Source organism: Macrobrachium rosenbergii, chromosome 10 (genome assembly GCF_040412425.1).
Source record: "Macrobrachium rosenbergii isolate ZJJX-2024 chromosome 10, ASM4041242v1, whole genome shotgun sequence".
Taxonomy (NCBI): Eukaryota; Metazoa; Arthropoda; class Malacostraca; order Decapoda; family Palaemonidae; genus Macrobrachium; species Macrobrachium rosenbergii.
Window position 1 is genome coordinate 3,136,937 of NC_089750.1, and position 27,574 is coordinate 3,164,510.

Below are 27,574 nucleotides of genomic sequence, written 5' to 3' on the forward strand. Positions count from 1 at the left end.
CAATCTGGTCATTTAAAGACACTGATTAATACGATTTCAGTGTTTAAATATTCAGGAACAAAAAATGCAATCTGGTCATTTAAAGCCACTGATTAATACGATTGAAATGTTTAAATATTCAGGAACAAAAAATGCAATCTGGTCATTTAAAGCCACTGATTAATACGATTGAAATGTTTAAATATTCAGGAACAATAAATGCAATTGGGTCATTTAAAGACACTGATTAATACGATTTCAGTGTTTAAATATTCAGGAACAATAAATGCAATCTGGTCATTTAAACCCACCGATTAATAAGATTTCAATGTTTAAATATTCAGGAAAAATAAATGCAATCTGGTCATTTAAAGCCACTGATTAAAACAATTTCAATGTTTAAATATTCAGGATCATTTGATACAATTTGGTAACGCAAATCCATTACGGCATAAGTCCAAGATTTCTAAGTAACTATCAAGGGGAGGGGAGGGGAGGGGAGGGGGGGGAGGGGAGGGGAGGGACACACACACACACACACACACTGAAAGGCAGCCAAGGAAATTAATATAATAGGTCCTTATTGAAAAACTTCCTTTATGTTCGTTGGCGATCTCAATGCAAAGTGTCCGAATTCTCTCTCTCTCTCTCTCTCTCTCTCTCTCTCTCTCTCTCTCTCTCTCTCTCTCTCTCTCTCTCTCTCCATGAGATGTGCTTATATCGTACATTTAATATGCAGTATGACAGTAATATTTCAATATAATAAGTAATGGAATAGGAAAAACATTCTCTCTCTCTCTCTCTCTCTCTCTCTCTCTCTCTCTCTCTCTCTCTCTCTCTCTCTCCATGAGATGTGCTTATATCGTACATTTAATATACAGTATGACAGTAATATTTCAATATAATAAGTAATGAATTAGGAAAAACTCTCTCTCTCTCTCTCTCTCTCTCTCTCTCTCTCTCTCTCTCTCTCTCTCTCTCTCTCTCTCTCTCTCTCTCTCTCCATGAGATGTGCTTATATCGTACATTGAATATACAGTATGACAGTAATATTTCAATGTAATAAGTAATAAAATAAGAAAAACACTCTCTCTCTCTCTCTCTCTCTCCCCCAAAGAATGTTTCCGCAGACGACCTAAAAAAAAAATACACATAACTTTATAGATTACGAAACGAAGAAAAAATACCAAAAAAACCTAAACTACCAAAAAAAAAAAAAGCTATCAATTAAGCAAAACGCAATGAGAGAGCTAAACGAACCACTGCCAAAACCGACGAACCGGGCAAACCACGATACCCATCGGGCATCAGACACCTGGGCAATCACCTCTTCTCAGATCAGGCAGAATTAATAGGCGCATAAAATGCGGTCCGCGCACTCTCTCTCTCTCTCTCTCTCTCTCTCTCTCTCTCTCTCTCTCTCTCTCTCTCGATAAGATGTGTTTATATTGTACTTTTAATATATGATAGTAATATTTCAATAAGTAATGAGTTACGAAACATCTCTCTCTCTCTCTCTCTCTCTCGATAAGGTGTGTTTATATTGTACTTTTAAGATATGATAATATTTCAATAAGTAATGAGTTACGAAACCTCTCTCTCCCTCTCTCTCGCTTGTAAAGATGTGTTTATGTGTACTTTTAATATATGACAGTAATACTTCAATAAGTAATGAGTTACTCTCTCTCTCTCTCTCTCTCTCTCTCTCTCTCTCTCTCTCTCTCTCTCTCTCTCTCTCTCTCTCTCTCTCGATAAGGTGTGTTTATATTGTATCTCTCTCTCTCTCTTGATAATATGTGTTTATATTGTTCTCTTAATATATGATAGCAATATTTCAATGTGATAAGTAATGAATAACGAAATCTCTCTCTCAATCTCTCTCTTGTAAAGATGTGTTTATATGTACTTTTAATATATGACAGTAATAATTCAATAAGTAATGAGTTACGAAACCTCTCTCTCTCTCTCTCTCTCTCTCTCTCTCTCTCTCTCTCTCTCTCTCTCTCTCTCTCTCTCTCTCTTGATATGTGTTTATATTGTTCTCTTAATATATGACAGCAATATTACAATATGATAAGTAATGAATAACGAAATCTCTCTCTCTCTCTCTCTCTCTCTCTCTCTCTCTCTCTCTCTCGCTTGTAAAGATGTGTTTATATGTACTTTTAATATATGACAGTAATACTTCAATAAGTAATGATTACGAAATCTCTCTCTCTCTCTCTCTCTCTCTCGATAATGTGTTTATATTGTTCTCTTAATATATGATAGCAATATTTCAATGTAATAAGTAATGAATAACGAAATCTCTCTCTCTCTCTCTCTCTCTCTCTCTCTCTCTCTCTCTCTCTCTCTCTCTCTCTCTCTTTTGTAAAGATGTGTTTATATGTACTTTTAATATATGACAGTAATATTTCAATAAGTAATGATTACGAAATCTCTCTCTCTCTCTCTCTCTCTCTCTAATGTGTTTATATTGTTCTCTTAATATATGATAGCAATATTTCAATGTAATAAGTAATGAATAACGAAATCTCTCTCTCCCTCTCTCTCTCTCTCTCTAACACACACACTCACACGCACTCACACACACACTCAAAATTAATTGCAATATGTAAAAACACAAAATATGCATCTGTCATGATTTATAAAAAAGTCTCGAACATTTGGTCCCTGTGAACTTGTTCTCAAACCTCTTGGAGAGAGAGAGAGAGAGAGAGAGAGAGAGAGAGAGAGAGAGAGAGAGAGAGAGAGAGAGAGTGTATGTATGTATGTACATCCGCTACAGCCTACAATCAAGGCCTCCGAAAACAGATCTATCTTTCAGTGGTCTCGGTATAAAAAGCTGTATGACCCCATGAAACTTTAACCACGGCCCGGTGGTGGCCTGGCTTATATCGTTGCCAGAAGCGCGATTATGGCTAACTTTAACCTTAAATAAAATAAAAAAACTACTGAGGCTAGAGGGCTGCGATTTGGTATGTTTGATGACTGGAGGGTGGATGATCAACATACCAATTTGCAGCCCTCTAGCCACCGTAGTTTTTAAGATCTGAGGGCGGACAGGAAAAGTGCGGACGGACAGACAAAGCCGGCACAATAGTTTTCTTTTACAGAAAACTAAAACATGAAATAAGCCTACTTGAAAAATACCAAGAATAATTTTCCAAGGATTATTGTATCTTATCTACTTCAGCTTTAAAAGCCGTGTATGTGCGTGTGTGTGTGTGTGTGTGTGTGTGTGTGTGTGTTAGTACAGAGGGGGGGGATGTAAGGGACACTCCCACAGGCAAGAAATTGATGTATAAGCTCCGCGAACTCAATCATTACTGATCAACTGATGATATTCTTAATGGCCGCGAAAGGATAACCAATGATCAATACGTGATCAGTAAGATTAACTAGTCCGTGCACATGCCGTAACGCTAATGTACTTGACTTGATTTGCAAGCGTAGATTTTCAAGTAGAGAGAGAGAGAGAGAGAGAGAGAGAGAGAGAGAGAGAGAGAGAGAGAGAGAGAGAGACAGTTTGTGTAAAATTTCAAGAAAAATTGTCGTTTTCAAAACCACAATGACACACATCAATAAACACTGACTGCATATCTACAGGGAAAACCTAATTCGGCCTAACGGAGACTCACTTTGCTCCAGCTGGTATGAGAGAGAGAGAGAGAGAGAGTGTGTGTGTTTGTGGTGTAAATTTTAAGGAAAATTACCGTTTTAAAAACTACAGTAACACACAAAAATAAAGAAACCAGACATATCTCACAGGGAAAGCCTAATTCGGCCTAACGGAGACTCACTTTGCTCCAGCCAGTATGAGAGAGAGAGAGAGAGAGAGAGAGAGAGAGAGAGAGAGAGAGAGAGAGAGAGAGAGTTTGTGTAAATTTCAAGGAAAGTCATCGTTTTAAAAACTACAGCAACACACAAAAATAAATAAACACTGACAGCATGTCTCACAGAGAAAGTCTAATTGGGCCTAGAGGAGACCCACTTTACGAGAGAAGAGAGAGAGAGAGAGAGAGAGAGAGAGAGAGAGAGAGAGAGAGAGAGAGAGAGAGAGATTCTGCAAATCTGCAGGTAAAAGTAGACTATAAATTAAACCAACGAGAATAGCAACAAGAAACATTAACAGAAACACCCAAATTAGGCCTAGTCGACTCTGACCTTGGCCTAGCACGCGGGTGAAGCCACAATCGAGATACCAAAGAAACGCAGGAATCCGAAGAACGAATGCAACAGAATCCCTTGTGAGGGGGAGCCTTCCGAAGGGGAGGGGAGAGGGGGAGGGGGAAAGACAAAGCATACGACTTCAAGCCGCCTTCAACCGTCATCAGGAAATATGAAAGAGCGATTGCAATTGTCAGCGTGTGACATTAAAAACGTTATTTAGTGCTCGCCGTAGCAGATGTTCATGAGAAAGTCATTAACTTCGGAAAACTCCGCCATTTGGGGGACGTTCAACCCTCTAAGAATCAAATCTGTGATCCTGAAGCTGGCTTTCCTAGACTGAGGAGTTGATAATGCTGCAGAATATGAGTTGGAGGTGAATTTCTCAAACTAAGGACTTTAAAACGTTTCAGAATATTGGTTGAAGTTGTTTTCTTAAGACAGAGGGATTGATAATGCTCAGAATATTAGTCGAATCTGTTTTCATACATCAAGGAGTTGATAATTCTTCAAAATATGAGTAAGCTGGCTTTCTTAGACTCAGGAACTGAAAATACTTCAAAATATTAGTTGAAGCCGTTTTATTAGACCGAGGAGTTGATAATGCTTCAGAATATTAGATGAAGCTGTTTTCTTTGGCTGAGGACATGACAATGCTTCAGAATATTAGTTGAAGCTGAATTCCTCAGACTGAGGAGTAGGCAGGGCTTCAGAATATTAGTTGTAACTGTTTTCTTTGACAGAGGACATGGCAATGCCTCAGAATATTAGTTGAAGCTGAATTCCTCAGACTAAGGAGTAGGCAGTGCTTCAGAATATTAGATGCTGTTTTCTTTGGCTGAGGACATGACAATGCTTCAGAATATTAGTTGAAGCTGAATTCCTCAGGCTGAGGAGTAGGCAGTGCTTCAGAATATTAGCTGAAGCTGTTTTCTTTGACTGAGGACATGACAATGCTTCAGAATATTAGTTGAAGCTGAATTCCTCAGACTGCGGACTTGATAACGCCTCAGAATATTTGTTGCAACTGGTTTACGCAGACTGAGGCACTGAAAATATTTCAGAATGTTATTTAAGCTGGCTTTCTCAGACTGACGACTTGACAACGCTTCAGAATAGTGACGGAAGTTGAGTTTCTCAGACCAAGGACTTGATAATGCTTCAGAATACTGTCTGAAGCTGGCTTTGTCAGACTGAGGATTGTACAATGCTTCAAAATATTGGTTGAAGCTGGCTTTGTCAGACTGAGGAATTTACAATGCTTCAAAATATTGGTTGAAGTTGATTTACTCAGACTGAGGCCTTGGTAATGTTTCAGTGTTATCTGAAGCTGGCTTTCTCAGACTGAAGATTGTAGCCTACCATGCTTCAAAATATTGGTTCAAGCTGATTTACTCAGACTGAAGCCTTGATAATATTTCAGAATGTTATCTGAAAATGGTTTTCTCACACTGACGACTCGAAAGCTTCAGAATACTGGCTGAAGCCGACTTTTTTCGACCGAGGACTTGACAACACCTCAGAATACTGACTGAATTTTCTTACACCGAGCATTTTGAAATGCTCCAGAATACTCAAGATGGTTTCCTTACACCAAAAACATGACAATGCCTCAGAATATTGGCCAGATTGCTACTAAACGAAATTTATTACAATGTATTACAATTCTGTTGCAAATTTATTGGACGTTCTGGTATGTTTCCCGAGAAAGCGTGCGCACGCTGGATAATAAGGTGGCGTCCTGAATAGCTGTTCCCCTCCAGGATAAATTTCCTATCATTATTCACTCTGATGCATATCAATTGCAAGTTCACGTGTCTCAACTGCGTCGTAAACTATAATTTGTTAATTATTAAATGGTATATCCTCCGGAGAAAATAAGGTATTTAAGGAACGATCTTCTCTTTTGAGAGAGAGAGAGAGAGAGAGAGAGAGAGAGAGAGAGAGAGAGATTTTTCTCTTCCACACACATACCTATATATATATATATATATGTATATATATTGTATGTATGTATATACATATATTATATACAGTATACATATATATATATATATATATATATATATATATATATATGTATATAAATATCTGTGCGTCCAAAGTATAAAAAATAAAACATTAAAGCAAATAAATTCATGATAACATATAAATAAGAAAAAGTATCTTAAATAAAAACAATAACACAATGAAACGAAATAATTTCACTTAATGATGGTCTAGGCTGAAAATCCAGGAGGGACACAAACACAAACACAAAACGCACAAACACTGCTGTCGTCGGTTTGTGAGTTTGAGTCACCTATCGGCGCTTCAATTTGCCTTCATAAACGGAAAATATAAAATCGTCCAGAAAAATACAATGTTTCTATTTCCAGGTAAAACCGTTTGGGAGACGATTCGAAGCGCTTTTACGTATCACAATAATAATAATAATAATAATAATAATAATAATAATAATAATAATAATAATAATAACGAATCCTGAAGTTCCTCACCTGTTCCACCAAGTCCTTGACGTCCTGTTCCGTCTGAGGGTCGCCCCAGGTGTCCTGCAGGTAGGATTCCACCTCGCGCCGGACGTAGGGAAAGAGTTCCTCCTGAAGAGGGTGAATAATTACAGCCAAGGTTAGTCAGTCTGTGTTGTGTTATTCCTTTTCGTTGCTAATGGCTTGGCAGTTTCATTGGTTTCACTCTGTTTGTATGTATGTATGTATGTATGTATGTATGTATGAATGTATATATATATATATATATATATATATATATATATATATATATATATATATATATATATATATATTGGGTTGGCAATCTCAGTCTCATTTGTTTCACTCTGTATTTATGTATGTATGTATGTATGTATGTATGTATGTATGTATGTATACAGGGTTAGCAATCTCACTGATTTCACTATGTATGTATATATATATATATATATATATATATATATATATATATATATATATATATATATATATATATATATATATACTGGGTTAGGAGTCTCATTTGTTTCACTCTCTATGTATTTATGTACGTATATATGTATTTATGTATGTATGTATATATATATTATATATATACAGGGTTAATCAATCTCATTGATTTCACTATGTATAAATATATACATTTTACACATATATGCATATATATATATATATATTGGACTGGCAATCTCACTGGTTTCACTATGCATGTATGTATGAATACATATACATAAACATACACCCAAGAAGTGAATACTTTACAAGTTTAAGAACTGTAGATAAATACAAGCGTCACTAAACAGTTCAAGGTCAGATTGAAAGAGAAACTAAAACGCAATAAAAAAAAAAATTCGGAAAAAAATTCACATGTTTTGTAAACAGCACAGGCTCGAAAACAGATTAATTTCACCAGAGCCCAAGCAGTCAGAAAGCATTATTATTTATGCGTGCGAGAGAAACCAAGCACAAAAGCAATGCGGAATGTGAATAACGAACAGCTAGAAGTATTTGCAAAAACATCATTCTTGTTCATGTTCATTTGTTATCGATTTTCATCGTGATTTTCCTACGCAACCTTTCTAGGTTCTATTTTTTATGTTCATGGAGGGAGTTTTATGTTGAATATTACACAATGAACGTTTTAATTCTTTTTTTTTATTTGTACCATACGTAGACATGTCAAGAAAAATTAGAATAATATTAATAACGGAAGACAAATAGAATTATTTGTGCGGTCTTTGAAAGACTAAATGTTTCTAAAACAAACAAAATCTACACTCGAAGAATCTTACTGCCTCCTGCATTCGTCAAAACACGAGTGTTCTTTATATATAATAATAATAATAATAATAATAATAATAATAATAATAATAATAATAATAATAATATGAAGGAAATAGACCCTCTCTTGAACAGGTCTTGTTGAAAAGGATGGCTGTATTATGCGAATTTATCTTATACAATTCTTTAATATTATAAGGAAAATAGAAAAGATCTTATATAAGATCAATTCGCATACTACAGCCATCCTTTTCAATAATAATAATAACATTCTCATCCTCACATAAGTCAATAATATGATGAAGAAATACACAACTGCCCTAAGTGTTTAATAATAATAATAATAATAATAATAATAATAATATTCTCATCCTCATATAAGTCAATAATATGGTGAAGAAATACACAATTGCCCTAAGTGTTTAAAAATAATAATAATAATAATAATAATAATAATAATAATAATAATAATAATAATAATAATAATAATAATAATAATATTCTCATCCTCACATAAGTCAATAATATGGTGAAGAAATACACAATTGCCCTAAGTGTTTAATAATAATAATAATAATAATAATAATAATAATAATAATAATAATAATAATAATATTCTCATCCTCACATAAGTCAATAATAATAATAATAATAATAATAATAATAATAATAATAATAATAATAATAATAATAATAATAACTGTACCTCTACAATATAAATTCATCCCGACTCGAGCCGATCCGTTCGACAGCAACGCAAATCTACATAAGATTTTTTCTACCAGATCCTTCTTCCTATTCTCTTTCTGATCACTCGACAAAATTCAGTAAAGACCTACGGGAAAAGGAGACGAGAAGGATTGCGCAATCCCTCTTTTGAATCGGTTCTGAGGGATTCCGGAAAACGGTTGAGATAATCCCACGAAGATGGATTGCGAAAATCCCCTTATTAATACATTAATAATAATCGTGGAAATTTACACACGAGTACGTGCGTGTATTTCGTCTGGGTCCTGGGTTCGACCGCAATGTGAGGTAGAAACTTTAGAATAATAATAATAATAATAATAATAATAATAATAATAATAATAAATACCTTTTTCAGCTACATTTGAGGCAATAGAATGTCCATAATTTTATCATTAACATTATTCCCTTTGTAACTTACATAAAAGCACAAAAAATCATCTCTCTCTCTCTCTCTCTCTCTCTCTCTCTCTATATATATATATATATATATATATATATATATATATATATACATGTATATATACGTATATATATAAACACCTCTGGGGAAAAAACCAGTTATCGGAACAATATTCGATGGTTTTTTGCAGTCTCTCTCTCTCTCTCTCTCTCTCTCTCCCACTAAACCCAAACTGACTGACCTTCACGGAAAAGAAGACCTCTGAGCTATCTAATTTCCGCTGAGGATCAAAACAGAAAAAAAGAAGAAATAGACAGAAAAAAAAATTAAAAAAGAAAGAAAAAGGAAAGAAAGACCAACCGCCAAACGTAAGAAGAAGAATCGTATTGACGCCACATCCGGGTCACGCTGGCTATTCCGTAGCCGACCAGTCAGACTGAATGACTGACATCTGACTAGACTGAACGATTCAGTCAAGTCAGCTGTCAGTCAGTGAAGGGGCTGATGCTATGTTTAAAAAGAGAAGATGGCAGACTATGATGTCAAAATGATATGATAACGTACGACCATAATGAAAGTATGGGGAGGAAAAAGTAAATTGTCGATACTGTTATACTGAATTATAAAAAAAATCACTAATTTGCTAATATATATATATATATATATATATATATATATATATATATATATATATATATATATAGAGAGAGAGAGAGAGAGAGAGAGAGAGAGAGAGACTCCGTAGGCCTACGTTGTCATACGAATCTGTGATCTCTTCGAATAATGATAACGACAACTTCAACCCTTAACAGTTCATTAATGCGCCACTATGAAGATCTTTAAAAGGATAAAAAAAAGAAACTGCCAAAAAGCCACAGCCACCATTCAACGAGAACTCCCAAGGCCCTCCACAAGGCGAGCAACTTTACGCTGGGTGTCCACAAACGCCTCAGAGAAGAACTTGCTCTCGGAGTCAAAATCACCCATTGTTCCCCCAGAAAGAAGAAACATTACGCGGACGCGAACTTCGCACAAACAAGAAACCTGGGCAGGTTGGTTGGTTTAGATGAAGCTGGTGCTATATGCCTGTTCGGACCCTTGGCACAGAGCGGCTCAGCAGATGAGGTAACAAAAGGTCTGGTGTGGGCCTCTAGATTCATAAAATTCTAAGACATCGAAGGCCAATATAGCCTAGTGGCAGGTTGGTTTTTTTAGAGGAAGCTAGTACCACATACCTACACTGGCCCTTAGCATAATGCGTCCCAGCAGATGAGATAATAAAAGATCTAGTGTGGACCTCTGGATTTATCAAAGAGACTAGGATATCGAAGGCCAGTATAGCCTAATGTGCCTCGCGAGTACTACTATAGAGCGTACAGTAGATAGTACTAAAGATTTTTTGAACTGTCGATATGGCCCCCACCCATCCTTCCTCCTCCCCACACTTCTTCTCTTGCTTTCTACCTGTACATTTTCTCCTGTTCAGCTTGGTCCGGCTTACTTAGCTTTCCCTTATTCTAATTTTCAACTCTTTTTAATGAACATTTCCTTCGGACCAGCTACCTGAGCATAGAAATGTGATCAAGTGGTCTTGTAAATCTGTTTAGGAGAGTAGTAGTAGTAGTAGTAGTAGTAGTAGGAGAAGCACTTAGTAATAGCAGCAGCAGCAATAGTAGTAGTAGTATAATAGAAGCTAACTAAAACTTTCGTCGTGAATATACAGCCTTCTAAAATAAATCATCTTTTGCTCACGAAAAAATTTACTGTGTCTTTACACTTCAGAGTTTACATAAAATCCCACAGGGAAAATTTGACCCTAGGCTATCACTTCAAGGAGAAATCTTACGATCTGACCATTGGGAAAACTTTCATTTAACAGTTCTAAGCATGAAAGTGATTGATAAAAGCTACAAAACTGTAAAATTACACTAAGCCTCTACAGTACTTCTGTCGGGTTATTTCCTTGTACTAAGTACAAACAGTTGATATTAAGCAAACAGCACACCAACTGTGAGCCCTGAAGTGTGGTCACATGCTGACCTTATTAAAGGACATCCAGTGAAAATTTGGGTCACATTCCGGGAAATTTCCCTTTCAGAGCAAAATCTAACTGAACTTTCATGCAAGTCTCGATAGACGATCTTGCTGAAGCCCTGATTGCAGACTAAAATGTATGCAAGATATTCTTTGAGATATCGTGCTAACGAAAGCGAGTACTGATATACAGATTTAAGCCAGCTTTAGAGTTACATTCAATATATATATACTGTGTATATATATATATATATATATATATATATATATATATATATATATATATATATATATAGTATATATATATTTGGGCATATTTTCTCTCTATTGTGCAATTCCTGTTTAAGTCAATGGTACTATTCGCAGATACTGTCTTTTTTTTTATATAGACTTTGAATCAGTCTAGGAAAAGAAGTATAGACTGAATCAGAGCCTAGCGATACAAAGGTCGTATATGCAAATAATGCCATTGCCTGCAATATGAATATACATACATACATACATACATATATATATATATATATATATATATATATATATATATATATATATATATAATGTATAATATAAATTCTATACATGGCTGAGATATTGTCTCTACTAAGTGACCTCATAACTGCATTTTACTTTCCCTTGACTGCATCCAAAGAGAAGCGAAGTTCAGCCAAGTTCACAGCTTCGCAAAGACGGACAACGCTTCACGTCTTAACTTATGATAACGGCAACTAGAGGTACAAATCGGTTAAATCATCATCAAGAAAACATGCAATCAAAAGGAAAAAAAAAAAAATCTCCTAAAACGCGAAATGAAATAACCGCCAAAACCATCCAAGTGTACAGATGGTAAACAAAACGAATCGGCGGATAAGCGAAAACAAACGCTAAAAAAAAAGAAACATTACAAAAACTAAGAGTCGGCGTGCAAATGCTCCGACCCCAGCACGGCGTTCAGGACAGTGGACTCCATCCAGTCTCTGGCTAGAAAATATTGGCCACCATATTTGGTTGCCTAAAGAGGGCCAAGGCTGGTACAGGTTATCTTTGGCGGCGTAAATTATTTTTGAATCAATACTCCTGAAAAGTTAAACTATATAAATGTGCACGAATTCGGTTTGGCGATCACGTCGATTGCCGATTTGTACAAATATTTCGAAATAACCCCATGAACAGATCAACAGCAGGCTAAATTAGTTTCCTTTCCGGCGGTAATTACAGTTTCTTACTGATTTTCTGAAAAGAGAGAGAGAAAAAATCGGAAAACATGCGCTATGGGGGTGAATGATTACGTCACAGGTATCGGCTTCAGCCTCCTCAACTTGCTTTAACAGCTGACTTGAATTGCACCTGTTGTTTTAGAGCGTTATGACGACCAAAACTCACCTTTACGAAACTTATAGAGGTTGTTGTACCCTCGATGTCTAGCATTACGATTTTGGCACCTTTAGTAGCACTAATTACGTCGGATGCGGCCCTCTTCATTGTAAATACCAAAAGATACACAAAATTTCCTACAACGATTTCTTCTTCTCTCTTCCCACGGCTAAGAAAGCGCCGGTTATCAATGGATGAATAAATGTGGAAAAAAATTATATTTAAGCCATGACTTCGTGATGTTGTAGGTTCACAATGACAATAATTTCGTTATTTAAGAATACAATTTATGCTTGCTAAATAATTCTTAAAGTAAGAGTTTCATGACTCATGTACAGCAAGTTAGCCCATAGAAAGAGCAGGCATGGCACCTGTTGGTGAAAGGTTTTACTCATTTTCATTCATTATGACATTGATGAGTTAGAAATAAGTCATAAAAAACTTAATTCAGCCGCGTTAGGTGTTTGTTTAAGAGTTGCCATGGCGGCTACGTGGCAGGGAGGAGGAACACACCGACCGGAACAGCCATGACTTGGAAGAATGGATCATGGAGAACTCTTTTATGTATATCATCTATTCTAAGATAAAAGATTGTTTTCATGGACTAAATACAATGCTGATAATTTTAAATGAAGTTTTAATTTGAAAATGAGTCTTGATCAAGCTTAAAAACTTTCATAAAAGAAATAATAAACCCATTTTCCCTCCGCACTCAATCCGCGTTGGCGAATCGAGTCACAGCCAATGAGGAGCGTTTTTACAAAGCCGATGGGCGGCCAGTGCACTGTGTGAGGCAGGGGGAGGGAGCGGCACTCTCTCTCTATGTCTTGTCCTGCCCAATTCCAATTATTAATCGTTCCATGTACTTAACCCTCGTCTCCAGCTGTCAGAAAGGTGAGGTAAAGTGGCGGGGCGGCCTCTGGCGAGGGGCGGAGGGCGCGGAAGGGCGTCGGGCGGCGAAAAAGCGACGGCAATCTGGAATCGAGTCTCTTCCCCCGAAACCTCTCTCTCCTCACCTACCGGTCTGTCTGTCAAAGTCATTTCGCTGCGACTTCCAGTGGGCGGGGGTGTGCGTGTGGCGCCTCTTGTGGATTCCTCTTTCGTGTGGGCTGCCGTCGCCGCCGTCAGCAGGGTATTTCCGCTCCGGTAATCGCTCCCCCCGACCCTCGGGGACGTCGTCCCCTTTTCGGTGGGGCCGGGGGCGAAACGTCGTAGTTTTCGTGGTGTCTCTGTGGCATGTTGGTAAACAATGAACGACCCGGACACGGTGGTGCCGTCGTCGTCGCGCCGCGCCCCCGGATCTAACGTCGTCTTCTGGTTTTCCGCCCGTTTGGCGGTTTTGGGGCGGCCTGTGTCTCAGTCGGCGAGAGGTTTTGCCAGTGTCGGAAGCTTTTGGGGGGGGCGCTCTCGTGTAACTTACGTCGGCGTGTGGTAGGCTGCGACAGGCCAGCAGACAGACGAGGCCTCGGGCAGGTTGACCTCTCTCTCTCTCTCTCTGTCTCCAGCCTTTCCGGAGGTCAGTGTTGGAGAGTCGGGTCGAGGCGCCGTTTTGGTGGATGTGGTAGATTTTGTGATGTCTTTTATGTAAAACTAAGCTTACCCCGATGGTGCCCTTGGTGTAGGGCTAGAACTTCCCCCTGTCGTGGCCTGGGCTAGGCTAGTGTGGGTTTCTAGTAATCTAATACCTGACCCGGTTTAGGATAAGTCAGCCCATTTGTTCAGTGTTCAGTACTGCCGTCAATATATGGGTTTTGTGGTGGCTAGGCCAGATTGTAAGGATATCCGACGTAACCACCCACTTGCAGCGAACCAGAAGTACCTGGATCTTCCAAACTGAAGATTTCACGTCCTAATTTATCATTCTCTAGCTTACTACTCTCAAGTTATGATATATTCTAAGCTCCATTTCATGTTCTAAACTCCATTTCACGGCACAGGCTAGCCTTGCTTGCTGCTCCATATGATGGAGAATCCTTAAAAGGTCAAATGATTTGACAGCTCAGTCCATCCCAGTGAGTCATCGATAGTGAATACAGTACTGTGTGGTAAAGGATAGGTGAAGTCTGCCTTCCCGTTCATGATCTTGACAACCTGAGACAGATTGGGTGGGACATGACACCCTGCGGTTGGTTAGGTTAGGTTAGGTTTCGTAAACTAGCACTGTACATACTGTTCAAATTAAGGGCACCCAAAGAACCACGGTACTCGCGTCGAATTTTGTTTACCCAAAGGAATGCTTGTTTAGCTGAAGTGAAGCCAGTGTCGGTCTCATTCATCCAAGTGTTGGAGGCTGATTTGTTGGGTGAATAGCCTCTGTACTTTATTTTGCTATCAAAGTGGCACTGTGCTGTTATTTAATGCCCTTTGTTTTGGTGGTCTGAATTTGCCTTTGAACTCTGTGAAAATTGTAGTGTGAATATAACTTAATTAAAAATCCTAGCTATTTATTCATCTCTACGTTATGTAACTTAAAATTTCTCAAACTTATCCACACATGCTGAAGTACTCGTTTTTTGGGGGGAATTGATACTATTTGTCTTAGGTGGGGCATTTGTAAGTAGGTTAAATATATTATAGAGACTGGCCAGTTTGGTAATAGGCCCAGATTTTGTGCTTTCATTCACATAATGATTTAATGCTATCAAAAACAATGATTTTTAGTCAATTTGAGACTTTAAATGTGGTTTTGTTCAGTTTTTTTATATTTGGTGCTCAGGTAATTTGTAATTTCAAACTTGTGTAGCGATCGAATAATTCAGATTTTTGTCCCAAGATAATTGGACTTTTGGTTTATTCATTCTTGCAAGTTTATTGTAAAAACCATATTGGAATTGCCTGTGGTTCAACGATTATACGTACGTGGTGCTTTCTTCCCCCTCTTAAAATTAAATAAAAGGAATTTCTCTGTTCTTGGCTAGTTAAAAGCATTAGAATCCTGTTTATATTATTTTTTGCTCTTTGCTGTTATTTCATAAATGGAGTTCTGTGAGGTAGACTTTTCAAATATGAAATGTTGCTCTAGTTTCAAGATGGCCAAGGCTTGGGGGTGTTACTGTTATGCAGTGAAAAAGTTTTCTGTTACTATTACAATTTTGGTGAACGTAGGCAGAATGTTTATTACTGTATTCTTATATCCCTATACAGTAATGAGTAATTGAAAAATAGTTAGAAATTCATTTTGGCTCTAGTGAAAAAATCAGCTTGAAGTTGTTTGTTTAAAGGTTAGTGAAGAGACAAGTATAGGTGTATGATACAGTAATGTCTGCAGTTACGGGTCAGGCTACAGATCCCACTGTAATAGAGGTTAGGATTCAGGTCCTTACTGAGGATTAAAGTTACTATTGTTAGTGGAATTCGTCGTGCCGGTGTTAGGTTTTCGGCATTAATATTTTTTCTGTTTAGGGGGTGTCGGTGGTTTTTTGAAACATGAAGTTTTTTCCTTTGCTCCCAGGCAACTTCGTACACCCTGGGTCCCTCAGAGCTTACAGAAAGATTTGGAGATGTGATATACAGTATTCTGTGGTAGACCTGTGTATCCTGTTGAGAGTCGAGTTGTTCCAAGAATTTTGAGAAGTGACCGTGTTCAACTTGATACAATCGGTGAACTCAGAATAATTTAAGGTGTGATTTTTCCAAGGTATCCCAGTTTTTCTTACATGTGTCACCAATATTCGTGTGTAAAGTGCAAATTGAAAAAATAAACTTGGGATTGAAAACACTGTTGAAATATTGTAAATCTGCATTTAGAAATTTCCTACACATTTTCTAATTCAGCAAACTGTTTTGACCTGCCGTGATGATTCTCGTAATCCTTAAACTTGAGTGTTTCTATCCAGTATTGCTTATACTTACTAGTTTCGTAAACCCTCCAAAATGAACAAGGGTGAGCCCAGTAAGAAACCATTCTTTAGGGTCAAGTTGGTTAGGTTACCACGTATCCCAGCTTTTCATTCAGTTTACACTTTCCCGGGCCAAAATTCCTGTTTTCCTACTGTGGGCCCCCCCATATTGTTGCGTAAAAGGGCCCGAAATGTTTCAGTTCGGCAAAACCACCTGAAAAAGTGTTATCACCAGTTTTAGAATGAACTGTTTTATTGCAACTTATTTATCTGTGGCATTGAAGTAAACTTCTTTCCCTTAGTTTGAAGGAGTTATCTGTGAAACTCCATTAGCAGAGATTATGATGGAAAAATTCTTTTAGAAAACATAAGCTACTGAAAGATTGAGTATTTTTGCAGCAAGTAGATTTCTTACGTAATAATTCAGAAAGTCGTCTAAGTATGAACATGAAATGATATGGCTGGTAAGGTAGTGACGACAGATGCAATCCTAGCTGCAAGTGAGGTGCTGCCTATTTGAAAAAGATGTCATACTTTGTGTTGTACGGTAATTGACAAGTAAGCAGTTGTCAGTTTGCTTGTTTGTTCGTTGTGCTTTCGAAGTTCCCCAGTTTGTCTAGGGATTAACGATGATGAACCAGATGTAGGTAATACTAGTATTTTGAGAATACTCTTTAGGAACATGTGATTGCTAATTGAAGTTGTAGGTACACAGTTCATCTACTGGTCACCTGAATAGTCAGTGGAGTTTATTGAAAATGTGTTTAATCAGTGTACAGCTATTTGGCAGTTTGGGCTGGTGAGAAATTTGAGAAAGGGCGCCGTTATTAATAGGGAGATTTCTCCAAGTTTAAATTAGTTGCAAAGTTCATAGGTGACTGGGTTGACATTAAATGGTAGTTTACATAATTGGCCCATCATAAAATGGAGAATGCCAGATGTTGTTTTTTTTTTCCACTAAGTGCATCAGTACAGGTCTGATTCTGAATGATTTCATTTTGTTTAATTGTACACTACACATTAGTTTTGAAATGTTAAGGGATTTTTTCTAAATCCAAAAAATTCTTCTTATATTTCTAAGTGAAGTCCCTGTTGGGAAAAAGTGCTGTCGGTGCATCTCTCGTTGTGCACTGTTGGCTCTACTAAAGATTGTTTGCAGTGTCGTTTTAACCTTTACTTGTTTACGTTCCCACTTCTTCCAACTATGCAGACTCCCATTTTTCACTTGTTTTGAGCACTGATTGGCTGAAAGTGCCCCAGTGCTTGTCTTTACAGCTAAACTTTCATAAATCATTGTAAGTGAAGTCGAATTGCTCTGGGTTGTCATCTTCAGTATTCCTGACTTGTTTTGTTGACGTTGCTAAGGTCGTTCAGCTTTTTTATTTATAGATTATCATGTTAATATTTTATGAATTTCAGATCTTAACCTTTTTTTTGTTGTTGGTTTGGGAAAAGAAATAAAATTTCTATCAAGAGAATGTCCCGTACATTTTCTTTCATTCTTTCTTTCTGTTTTGAAATCCGTTCCTGAAAGAGTAAGTTAAATTGATACTGTAAGCTAAAGTGCCTGTATCATTTTGAGGCGGCGCGTCCTATAATTTTTTTGGAAGTGGTAGTATGATTGCGTTTTTCCCCCTATCAGTCTATACTTATAGACAGGCTTCTTTAAAAGGTCTGATGAGTTCCATTGCACATACAAAATAAGTTTTCGGATAGTTTTTTTTTTTTTTTTCATAATAGACGAGACTGAACTAGCTCTTAAGGAATTAATTTTAATTATTTTTGCTGATTGACAGTTGGCATTCAAAATAGTAATTTTAATTTTGTATGGAGTTTTTTACCATTTGGCATACAAAAGTAGAATTTTTAATGTATTTTCACCTACTTTTTGGGAATAACATGGGTTGATTTAATAGTTTATAATTTAATGGGACATGATTTGACCTTGCTTTGTGTTAGGGTACTTCTTTTTTGTGAAAAAATCCTCAACTAAGAAAACTCGGTCCAGACCTGAACACTTGGGTCATAGGACACTAGATACAAGTTGATGCACATTGCATTGAATGGGATCTAACTGGAGGGAAGTGTCCATTGCTGATAATAGTAGACGAAGTAATGAATTGTACTGTTTATGGAATAAATCTGACAAACCCCTTACGTACTCAATTTTCAAGAATGTCAGAGCCCCTTGAGGATTTGTTCTTTAGTAAGAAGTGAAAATTAGAGAATGACCACATAGGTCCCAGTGCTTGGCCTTTGGCCTAAATCCTATACAGGCAGTCCCCGGTTAACGGCGGGCTCAGTTAACAGCGATCCGGTTTTATGGGGCTTGTCTAGCAACGAAAATCGGCAATTTTCGGCGCCGAAAATTGCCAATTTCCACTTATCAGTGCCGATAACCGACAATCGGTGCTTTTCAGCGCCGATAACTCCCAAAAAGCGCCGAAAATCGCCGTCGGTTATCATCACACACTCAGAAACGGAACCCCACCGATAAACGGGGACTGCCTGTACCTGTATTCCAGTCCATAACCCATGTTCCTTTTTCTTCCTCAGGTATTGGCTTTTTAGCATAGTGCACAATGGACGTTTTTGTGCTTGGTGGGGTAGTGCTGGTGTTGACGGTGGTTGTCTACATCCTCGCAACCCTTGGCACAAAGGAAACTCCCTTTGAAATAGCTCTGGCAGAACAGCGTCAGAAGAGAGAGCAAGAAAATGCACCTGTTAAGACGGAAAAGCAAATCAAATACAGACCCAAGGTATGTTGAGGTTTTGTTTGGTTTGCAGAAGTGACGTTATTAATCATGTTAGAGCTGTTAATCAGCTCAGTGGTCTGGTTAAACTAAGGTATACTTACTTATGACATTTTCAGTGAGTTTGGAAATCTATTTTTATTTTTATACAGTAAATATTACTTACATAATGCACTTACATGACATATAGTCATGTAGTTTCATTCCAAAAAAGTGTGATGTTTGGAAGTGGAAGAATATATACACTGTGCATTTAAAATAAGCAGAACAATGCAGATGAAGAGAAACGAGGTGGATTTTGATTACTGTAGTCTTTGTTGCTTTTCAAATACGAGTTATTACAGTGGTGGTTAGTTATCTGGAAACACTTTGTAAAGTTCATTGAGCTTAACAGCTGTTTTTGTAAATGAGCATCACTCAGATTAAGAATGACAGGCATGAGTTTGTGAATAAATCTTTGAATACCCTTTCTGAATTGGAAGTTTTACTCTCTTTTTATTTTCTTATGGTAATCTGTCGAATTATTTTAGTTATTTTAAATAAGTCATATTTTCAAGAAGTCATGTAAGCAGTTAAGGGAAACTTCTGAACTTTGTTTTCTAACACTGTTTTTAATAGTATATGTCAAAAATTCAGTCTTTAACATTATTCAAGATAATAAACTGTTGTTTTTCCTTGTATCAGCCAAAGAAGCCGAAAGTTAGGAAAGAGACTGATACGGAGCCGTCAGTAAAGCCTGCGGTGGCCCCAGTTGTCATATCGGAACCAGAACCAGAGCCTGAACCAGAGATCAAGGAACCAACACCCACACCTACTCCTCCACCCTCTGTAGTAGAACCACAACCATCACCTCAACCCCCACAGGTACAAGATTGCTAGTATTTATACAATCTTTATTTCATGACTTTTTAGTGATGTAACAACTGTCACTTGTCCCCTTTACGTTTTGAAGGTTTCGTTTGATTAGTGCACCTGTATTATTGTTGGCGAGGAGTTGTTGTTAATTCAGTACCCTGTAAATTATGGTTCAAGGTTTTGCCGTGGCGACAAAATTGCCATTGCCATAGCTATAATATCTGTACAAGATGAGTCCAGGGTAGGCAGAAGAGTACTGTAGTGCTAGTACTCGAGGTGGAAATATTGGAGTTTAGTCATATTTGGTTTCAGGTGATTATTATGAGTTATGTTAACCAAGTTAATGTAGATAATGCTCTTAACATGTGCAAGTTTCTTGTGTTCGTGTTTAGTGAAAATAAATGCTTTGAGACTACCCATAATATAGTTCATGATTTCTGGGGTCATGTGCAATAACTTATCAGCGTTAAGAGAAAAAAGAAACGTTTTTAGTCATCAATTTTGTTTAGCTTTTTTGGTCTTTAATGATATATTTGTTGAATTTGGAGGTTTTGAAGTGTAGTAGAAAGTTGGAGTGTTGAGGGTAACAAACTTAACGAGTTTATTATAAAACCTGCAAAGTGTACATTGATTTTATTTACCTAGGTGTTTACCTTTACTTATGAATCTGCCTGTTTTTACCGTTTTATTTTACTTTAAAGATTGAGGCTTATGCCTAGTTTGTTTATTATTGCAGTGCGGGTTACCATAATGGTTGAAAACCAGACTAGTAGTCATTCTTTGGTTTTGAAATTGCCTAACGTTACCTGGTTTTAAATGTTGGGAAGAAAAACCGTAATTTTTAGTTAGGCATTCGCAAATTCCTCATTGACATAAGATTAGTGTTGAAGGACCATCAGTTTTTTTAATTTAATGATTCTACAATGAATCTTCCATGAATTGTCTGTGTAGGAATTCTTATGCTTCCAGTGTGTCGTAAGAAGTTTGCATAAAGATCTCTAAAAAAAAAGACTTCTTTGCAGGATAAGAAGAAGGACAAGAAGAAGAAAAAGGATGAAAAGAAGGCCAAGGATGTTCCTGCTCCGGAACCGAAGACTGCTGCCATCAAGGAGCAACAGGTGCAAGAGAAGGTGGAAGAGGTCGTTGTCGCCAAAGCTGAGGCACCAAAATCAGAGTCTAAAAAACCAGAGGCCGCTCCCGAACCTTCCCCATTGCCTCAGGCTAAAGAATCTAAGAAAGAGGTTAGAATGGAAGGTTTTTCCACGAGGCCTAGTCCTTATTTTCATAACTTTTCAGGAACTGCCGTGCATTATGTCGATACAGTAAATTTCAGGCAACCTTTTTTTTTCAGTATTACAGTGTACCGTACTATGTGAAGTTATTTCCCAGACAAGAGAATTTATATTCAAAAGCCATAGTTTTATTCATTTGCTAGACATTGAAATAAGCTAACTTTTAATATTAAGAGACCAAGTTTTTAAAATATTCTTTCTTTTCCTCGCATGCACCTCACACGGTGCACTGTAGGCATTAAGGTTCTTTGCAGCGTCCCTTCGGACCCTAGCTGCAACCCCTTTCATTTCTCTGACTGCCCTCCATTCATCTTCTCTTTCTTCCTTCTTACTATTCACCCTCTTCTAACAATTGTTTCATAGTGGAACTGCAAGGTTTTCCTTCAGTTAAACCTTTCCAACCTTTCAACTCTCAATTTCCCTTCCGGCGCAGAATGGTCTCATAGGTCCCAGCACGAGGCCTTTGGCCTAAATTGTTTATATACTCAGTTCATCCTTTGCCTTGCAGGTAGAGGCACCTGTTAAACGGCAGCAGATCGAGATCATTGAGACTGTCGAAAGCCAGGTTGTCCAGAACGCATCGTCTGCTGCTCCTGCCGTTCCAGCTGCTACCACTGGCAAAGTGACTCCCACCCAAGAGAAGAAGGAAAAGAAGAAAAAGGAGAAGGCTTCTGCTGCTTCCAGTGAGTCATATTTTTGGAGGATTTGTCTTGGTAGTGGCTTCATTTTAGTGAATGAGTTATCCAGATATTGGGGGACATAGGTACTATTAGCCAAAAAGGAAGTGATTATTATTATTATTATTATTATTAAGCTTCCAAGGAACTCGGTGTTCATTAGAAAGAGGTAACAGAAGGTAATGGCAAATACAGTAAACCCCCCCGTATTCGCGGGGGATGCGTACCGCAGCCCCCCCCCCTCCTGCGAATAGCTAAAATCCACGAATACTTAAAACCCCTCTAAAAACACTTAGAACTGCCTATTTTGAGAGTTTAAACACGAAAAACCCTCTAAAAATGCTTATACCTGAGTGTTTTAATAGTTTTATCACAAAAAGTGCATGTAGTCATGAAAATACGTAAATAGTGAATATTTCTTGGTGAAAAATACGGCGAATGGGCAAATTTTCTGCGAATAATGGGTGGATACGTTCGACAGAGAAATCAGCGAATCGTGAGAACACGAATATCGGGTTTTACTGTAACTAAAGAAGAGACCAGTTATTAGAAAAGAAATGGTACATTAAATTGATAAATTACATGGGTAAAAAATAAGTAAATTATTAAAATACATGGAGAATTGTTCACGGCAGCAATGCATTGCATCTTCGCTTAAACTTTTGAGGTTCCAGTTGCACACCTTCAGGAAGACCTACTTAACTTGCAGTATTAATAAAGCAGATCGACAAGACCTCTGGATTGCTATGTTTGGATCCATGAGGCACTTCTAGAGGAATTTATCTGCAATGTGAAAAATTGGGGCAAGGCAAGGTCAACTTGGGGAACATAGACAGGAATGAGTGAAGAGTAAAAGTGGGAAGCAGTGTGATTTGGGTCCAGAAAAATGTTACAAAGAAACCTCAGTACTTTACTGCCTGGTGTGACACTTGAGGCTGGTGCATAATGGGATTATATTGCAGATTAGGAAGTAAGATAAAATGCTCTCTCAGAGTTTTTGAGCTGGTATGGACTTAAGGGGAAAATGTAGGATTAGTTAGAATAGTAGTGCAGAGGATAGACTTTGATCATCTCTTACCCTATAAAGGGTACATGATAAATTAACAACATTCAAAGTGAAGCTTAATTTGTATTTAATGTCATGTAATACCGTGTTTGATATATGAAGAAGAGATTAAGCTTTTAAGATACTTCTTGTCAACATAGCCCTTTTATGTGTGTGTTGTACTGTGTGTCTATAAGTTGAAGTTAATTAATCTTTTGCCTTTGATTTCAGCTCAGGGTGATATGAAGCTTGTGTCACTGCTCCAGCAGTCTGCTCTCAGTGGAAACATGATTCAGTTGATGATTGACATTTTGCTGGATAAACAGCAGCAGAATAATGATGGAGGGGAATGGGTTGAGAAGGGCAAAGTTGACCCTCTCACCCAGATGCGTAAGCAGTTGGAAGAGGTACAGGCTCGCTTGCAGGATAAGGACGAGGCCCACAAAGCTCTCACCGCCAAGATTTCTGACTTGCGCTCCGAGCTGAACGGCGAGCGGTCCCGTGCTATCAAGCTGAAGAGTCAGCTGGATGACACCATTGCCAACCACACTCGTCAGCAGGAGGTGGCGGCCAGCAATGCCATGTCGGCCCAGGCAGCTAAACTGAATGAGTTGCGTAAAGAATTGGAGCAGGAATATAAGACCAAGATGGATCAGCAGCAGCAGATCCTCGAACAGTTGAAGAGCAACACCAACGAGGCAGAGATAGCAAAATTGCATGCATCCTTGAGCGATGCAGAGCTTCAGGCAAATGCCGCTCGGCAGAAGACAGAGGAGTTGAGGCTGAACTATGAGGAACACAACAGGAAACTGGAAGAGAAGTTAGCAGCTGAAGAAGTTAATAAAAATGCTCAGTTGGCTGAGCTTCATACACAATTGGCAAGCACTGATGCTGCACGCGCCAAGGCTTTGGCCGACGCATCGGCCTTAGCTGCAGAGCGTGATGGTCTTATAGTGCAGCTCTCTAGTGAAAATAGTAAATATGCACAATTACAGCACAAGATGCAGGTAAGAGTTTGTCATGTCACACGCTTTGGGGTGTCCAAATATGGTGATAATTTTCAGTGTTTCAGTGATATATTGTCTGTAGGCTCTACTTCTTTTCAGGAAAATGTCCGTAGGTTCAACTCTTTTGCAGGAAAACCTTTAATTTTTTTGAGATGCAAATGATTAATATTAAGTACACACACTTGCACACATTATCTTAGTAGTACTCTCAATATAATCATCACACATTCATGATAATCCCTCTTGTTTATTTTGTATATGGCAGTTTTTATGTCTTCAAGTGAATGTGTGCAGTTAGCTGCATTTTGAATCTATTACCTTCGTATAATAGCCCAGGCAACAGGATAGTAATGTACCTAGGGACAATTATGTACAGTACTTGAATGTAACTTGTGAAATAGGAAGTTAGTACAGTCATCAAATTAGGGAATACATTGGCATTTCTCTCGTGTGGTGGTGGTCCACATCAGAGAGGTCAAGGAAAAGGTCCTTTTTAAAACAGGAATTTCTGAAGTTTTGTATGTCTGTGTTTGTATTTAAAGAATTTTTGTGTAAGTGACTTTACAAATTTGGTTCGTTGCAACAACTGGTTGGCTAATATACAAGATTTAGAAAGAACGTGTACTTCATGTGAATGAAATGCTGAATCTGAACAAAATTCATATAACCTAAAAAAAATGATGGAAGTTCCCCTGCTGAAAAATTCATTTAGCATGAAAATGGTGTAACACTGGCTGTTTGCTGGTATTCCTATGTAGAGTTGGTTTTGACAGGGGGAGTTTTGATGGAGAAGCAGTTTATTTAAATGGGTGTCGTTATATTTTCACTGTTTTAGTCTTATCATAGGGGGAGTTTTGATGGAGAAGCAGTTTATTTAAATGGGTGTCGTTATATTTTCACTGTTTTAGTCTTATCATTTTAATGTCAACAGATACTATCCCACTGAGCATAAGTTAGCATTATGTATTCTGATACCGTAACACAGTTACCACAGGATTATGTGAAAATGTCTTTGTAGCATATCAGGCACCCTGGAGAAAGTGTATGGTATGACTGACAGGGGTAGGAGTCCTTTAGAGGATTTTAAAAAGTGCAGAAGGTAATTTATTAAGTGTTAAAGATGGTTGGAAGCCTATTTATGCTGGGCTTTTGTTAGAGCAGATTGAAACTTCATAATGTTATCGTACAAGCTCTAGGCCAGATTAGCTTGCATCATCTTCGTAATATTGATGGTCAAGGTTGGAGGAACTGAGTGACCCCAAGGTCTTGTGTAATTCTAACAGGAATCCTTGCGTGAGAAATCAGAAGTTGATTCCAGACTTATTCAAGTGGAGTCTGATCTTAGTAGTGTTCGACAAGTGGTGTTAGATCAAACTAATCAGGTGAGTTTGTCTAGTTGCAGATTCGCTTAATCCTGAGAATGTAGCCAATTTTTTTTTAGTTATGATTATCATCATAGGGTCGAATCAATATACAGTAATTTCTGTGCTACTTATTAACACTAAAGTTTGTTCATTAATCCTGTGAATGTTGTACGTGATTTTACTGATTTTGTACAATAGTACTAATCCTGTGTTAGTTGACGTGAATGTCTTGTTGTAGTCTTTCCTATTTTTATGAACATAGCCTTTCAACTAACATTTCAAACTTGCATGACTTGTCAGTTTGTTGAAGTTTCCCTCAGGTAACATTTTTGTTTTATAACCAGGACTAAAACCATCTAGATTGTGATGTGTGTGATTAGTTGAGAATGGAGTTGTGTGATGTTTGTTTAGACTGGCTGGTTGCCTGGAGAGCATGGAGTTTGAATGCGGCCACTAGTAATAACTGTTTGAATTTACTGGTAATTGATGCACATGTATTTTTTTGGCTTGTAATCCACCAGCTTTGCTGTTTTCGTGATTTCGGTTGACACATCACACGACATGTAGCATTTGATCAGCATTTCCTTTTTCGTACTGAGGATGAGTGCTCACATTTCGTGACTTAGGAAATGAATGTGCCTCTTGTTTTCTCTTTAGCTTTGATCCCTGGCAGTGGTCCCTTCCTTTGAGTGTTCATTTTTAATGCTTGATGTTACCCTATGCTACTCTTCTAAGTTATGGGAATACCTAGGGTCTTTTCAGTAGTGTTTGTTTGCATTTTTATTAAAGAACACTAAACTTTAAATTCCATCTTGAGCATTTGTTAGATTGAGAGGGATATTTTTTCTCGGGTAACAATTACATAGTGGACTGTGTTCATCATCTTTTAAAATTTATGCCATTCTTACAAATGAGAATACCTTGGGTAACTAATAATTCTGTATGCTAAAACAGTTAACTTGAAACTCTTCTTGGGCAATGTAGATAAGTAAATGGAACAGTTCAGGTTAACTAAAGCTTTGCTAATGCATGCTGTTGCCTTTGGGCTACTATAGATGTAATTTCAACTTGATGAAAGTTGAAAAAGTTTTGGGAATTCGTCAAGCTTGTATTTGCCTTTCTCAAAGTTTTCTTTTTCAGTGACTAAGAAAATCAAACCAAGAGAACTTACGTTAAATACAGTCACTGTGGTTAAGCAATACTTGTAGTTTTTTTCTTTATATTAGGATTTGCATGCTGTTGCTTTGAAAGCTGAAGTACAGTATTTTACAGCACTCGCATATTTAATTCAGTGCGCACGTGTGCTTTTGTAAGCCCTTAGTTTAATAATTAATGTTTCTTGGATTTTTTCATTATTTTCTATACCGTATTCACAAACGAATGAAAAGAACGGGGCATTGGACCGATATCAGTATAAATCTGGCTTGTCCTGCCAGTGATAAAATCGTTCATGACTTTTGATGTCGGTTCAGTGGCATTGTAGTTGGTGCATTTTGCTTATTTGATTCCTGGGGATACTAGAATTCTCAAACTATGCAGATTTTGATAAGTACAGTACCGTACAGCACTATCTACATGACTGTTTTTAGTCAAGTTCTCAGAAGTGATGGTGAGCAATATTTTCACTGCCGTAATTTTTAGTTGCAATCATTCTCGTGGCCAAAAGATAAGGGAACTCATTATGCAGGAGCCCAGTACACATTAGGTTCAGTGCTAGCAGTCATTTCATACGTAAATGTAGGTGTGCTCTGGAAGTTCCTACTGATAGATTTATGCCAAGTTAGCTTTCTGTGCTGCTGTGACTAACCCGAAGGATTTTATTTACCCTGGTTAAGCGGGGGTAAAAAGAGAATAATTTACAATTAAAAGTTACCTATGCTTCATGGCAACCTTGACTGACATACCTTAGACTGTATTGAGCATCAGACAGTGAGCTAAAGGACTACTGAGCTGCAATTATCAAGTTTACCATTTCAGGATTGCTAATCAAACAGTATATTGCTCTGCCTGTTTGTTGATGCTCTGTTAGGGCGTGGTTAGAGCTCTGTGAGTGATACTGATTTTACTTGTTTTGTATTGCAGATTGAGCGTTTAAAGGAGGAGAAGGAGTCGCTAGCGTCGCAGAGCGTCCGTCCAGCAGCTGAGGGCCAGGAGAATGGCGATGTACACGCAGAGCAAAGTGTCGCCACTGACACAACACATTTAGAATCCCTGTAAGATGTTTTCTGTTCTAGAGGATTTCACTTTGGCAGCTTCTAGTTTTACCGT

At 37.7% G+C, this 27,574-nt stretch overlaps 2 protein-coding genes across 51 annotated transcripts in view; one reads left to right on the forward strand and one right to left on the reverse strand.

Annotated features, from left to right (window-relative positions):
• The window catches only part of Enoph (Enolase-phosphatase), a 114,054-nt gene extending 99,304 nt beyond the window's left edge, over positions 1 to 14,750 (reverse strand). Inside the window, exons 1-3 of the mRNA XM_067110966.1 lie at positions 14,645 to 14,750; positions 13,495 to 13,823; positions 6,648 to 6,749 (exon numbers count right to left, since the gene is read on the reverse strand). Coding sequence (XP_066967067.1) covers positions 6,648 to 6,749; positions 13,495 to 13,823; positions 14,645 to 14,750 — 537 coding nt within the window. The remainder of the gene's footprint in view (positions 1 to 6,647; positions 6,750 to 13,494; positions 13,824 to 14,644) is intronic.
• Positions 13,183 to 27,574, forward strand: part of LOC136842412 (ribosome-binding protein 1-like) — a 53,772-nt gene continuing 39,380 nt past the window's right edge. For 12 of the 50 annotated variants that reach the window (XM_067109683.1, XM_067109702.1, XM_067109697.1 and 9 more), the window contains exons 1-7: positions 13,232 to 13,368; positions 18,870 to 19,072; positions 19,751 to 19,930; positions 20,944 to 21,162; positions 21,722 to 21,896; positions 23,167 to 23,942; positions 27,389 to 27,519. In XM_067109683.1, the coding sequence (XP_066965784.1) occupies positions 18,896 to 19,072; positions 19,751 to 19,930; positions 20,944 to 21,162; positions 21,722 to 21,896; positions 23,167 to 23,942; positions 27,389 to 27,519 (1,658 nt within the window). In that variant the 5' untranslated portion in view covers positions 13,232 to 13,368; positions 18,870 to 18,895. Of the gene's footprint in view, positions 13,369 to 13,478; positions 13,621 to 13,685; positions 13,991 to 18,869; positions 19,073 to 19,750; positions 19,931 to 20,943; positions 21,163 to 21,721; positions 21,897 to 23,166; positions 23,943 to 25,225; positions 25,325 to 27,388; positions 27,520 to 27,574 lie in introns of those variants that run through there. The other 38 variants (XM_067109673.1, XM_067109677.1, XM_067109690.1 and 35 more) reach the window with 9 other exon arrangements.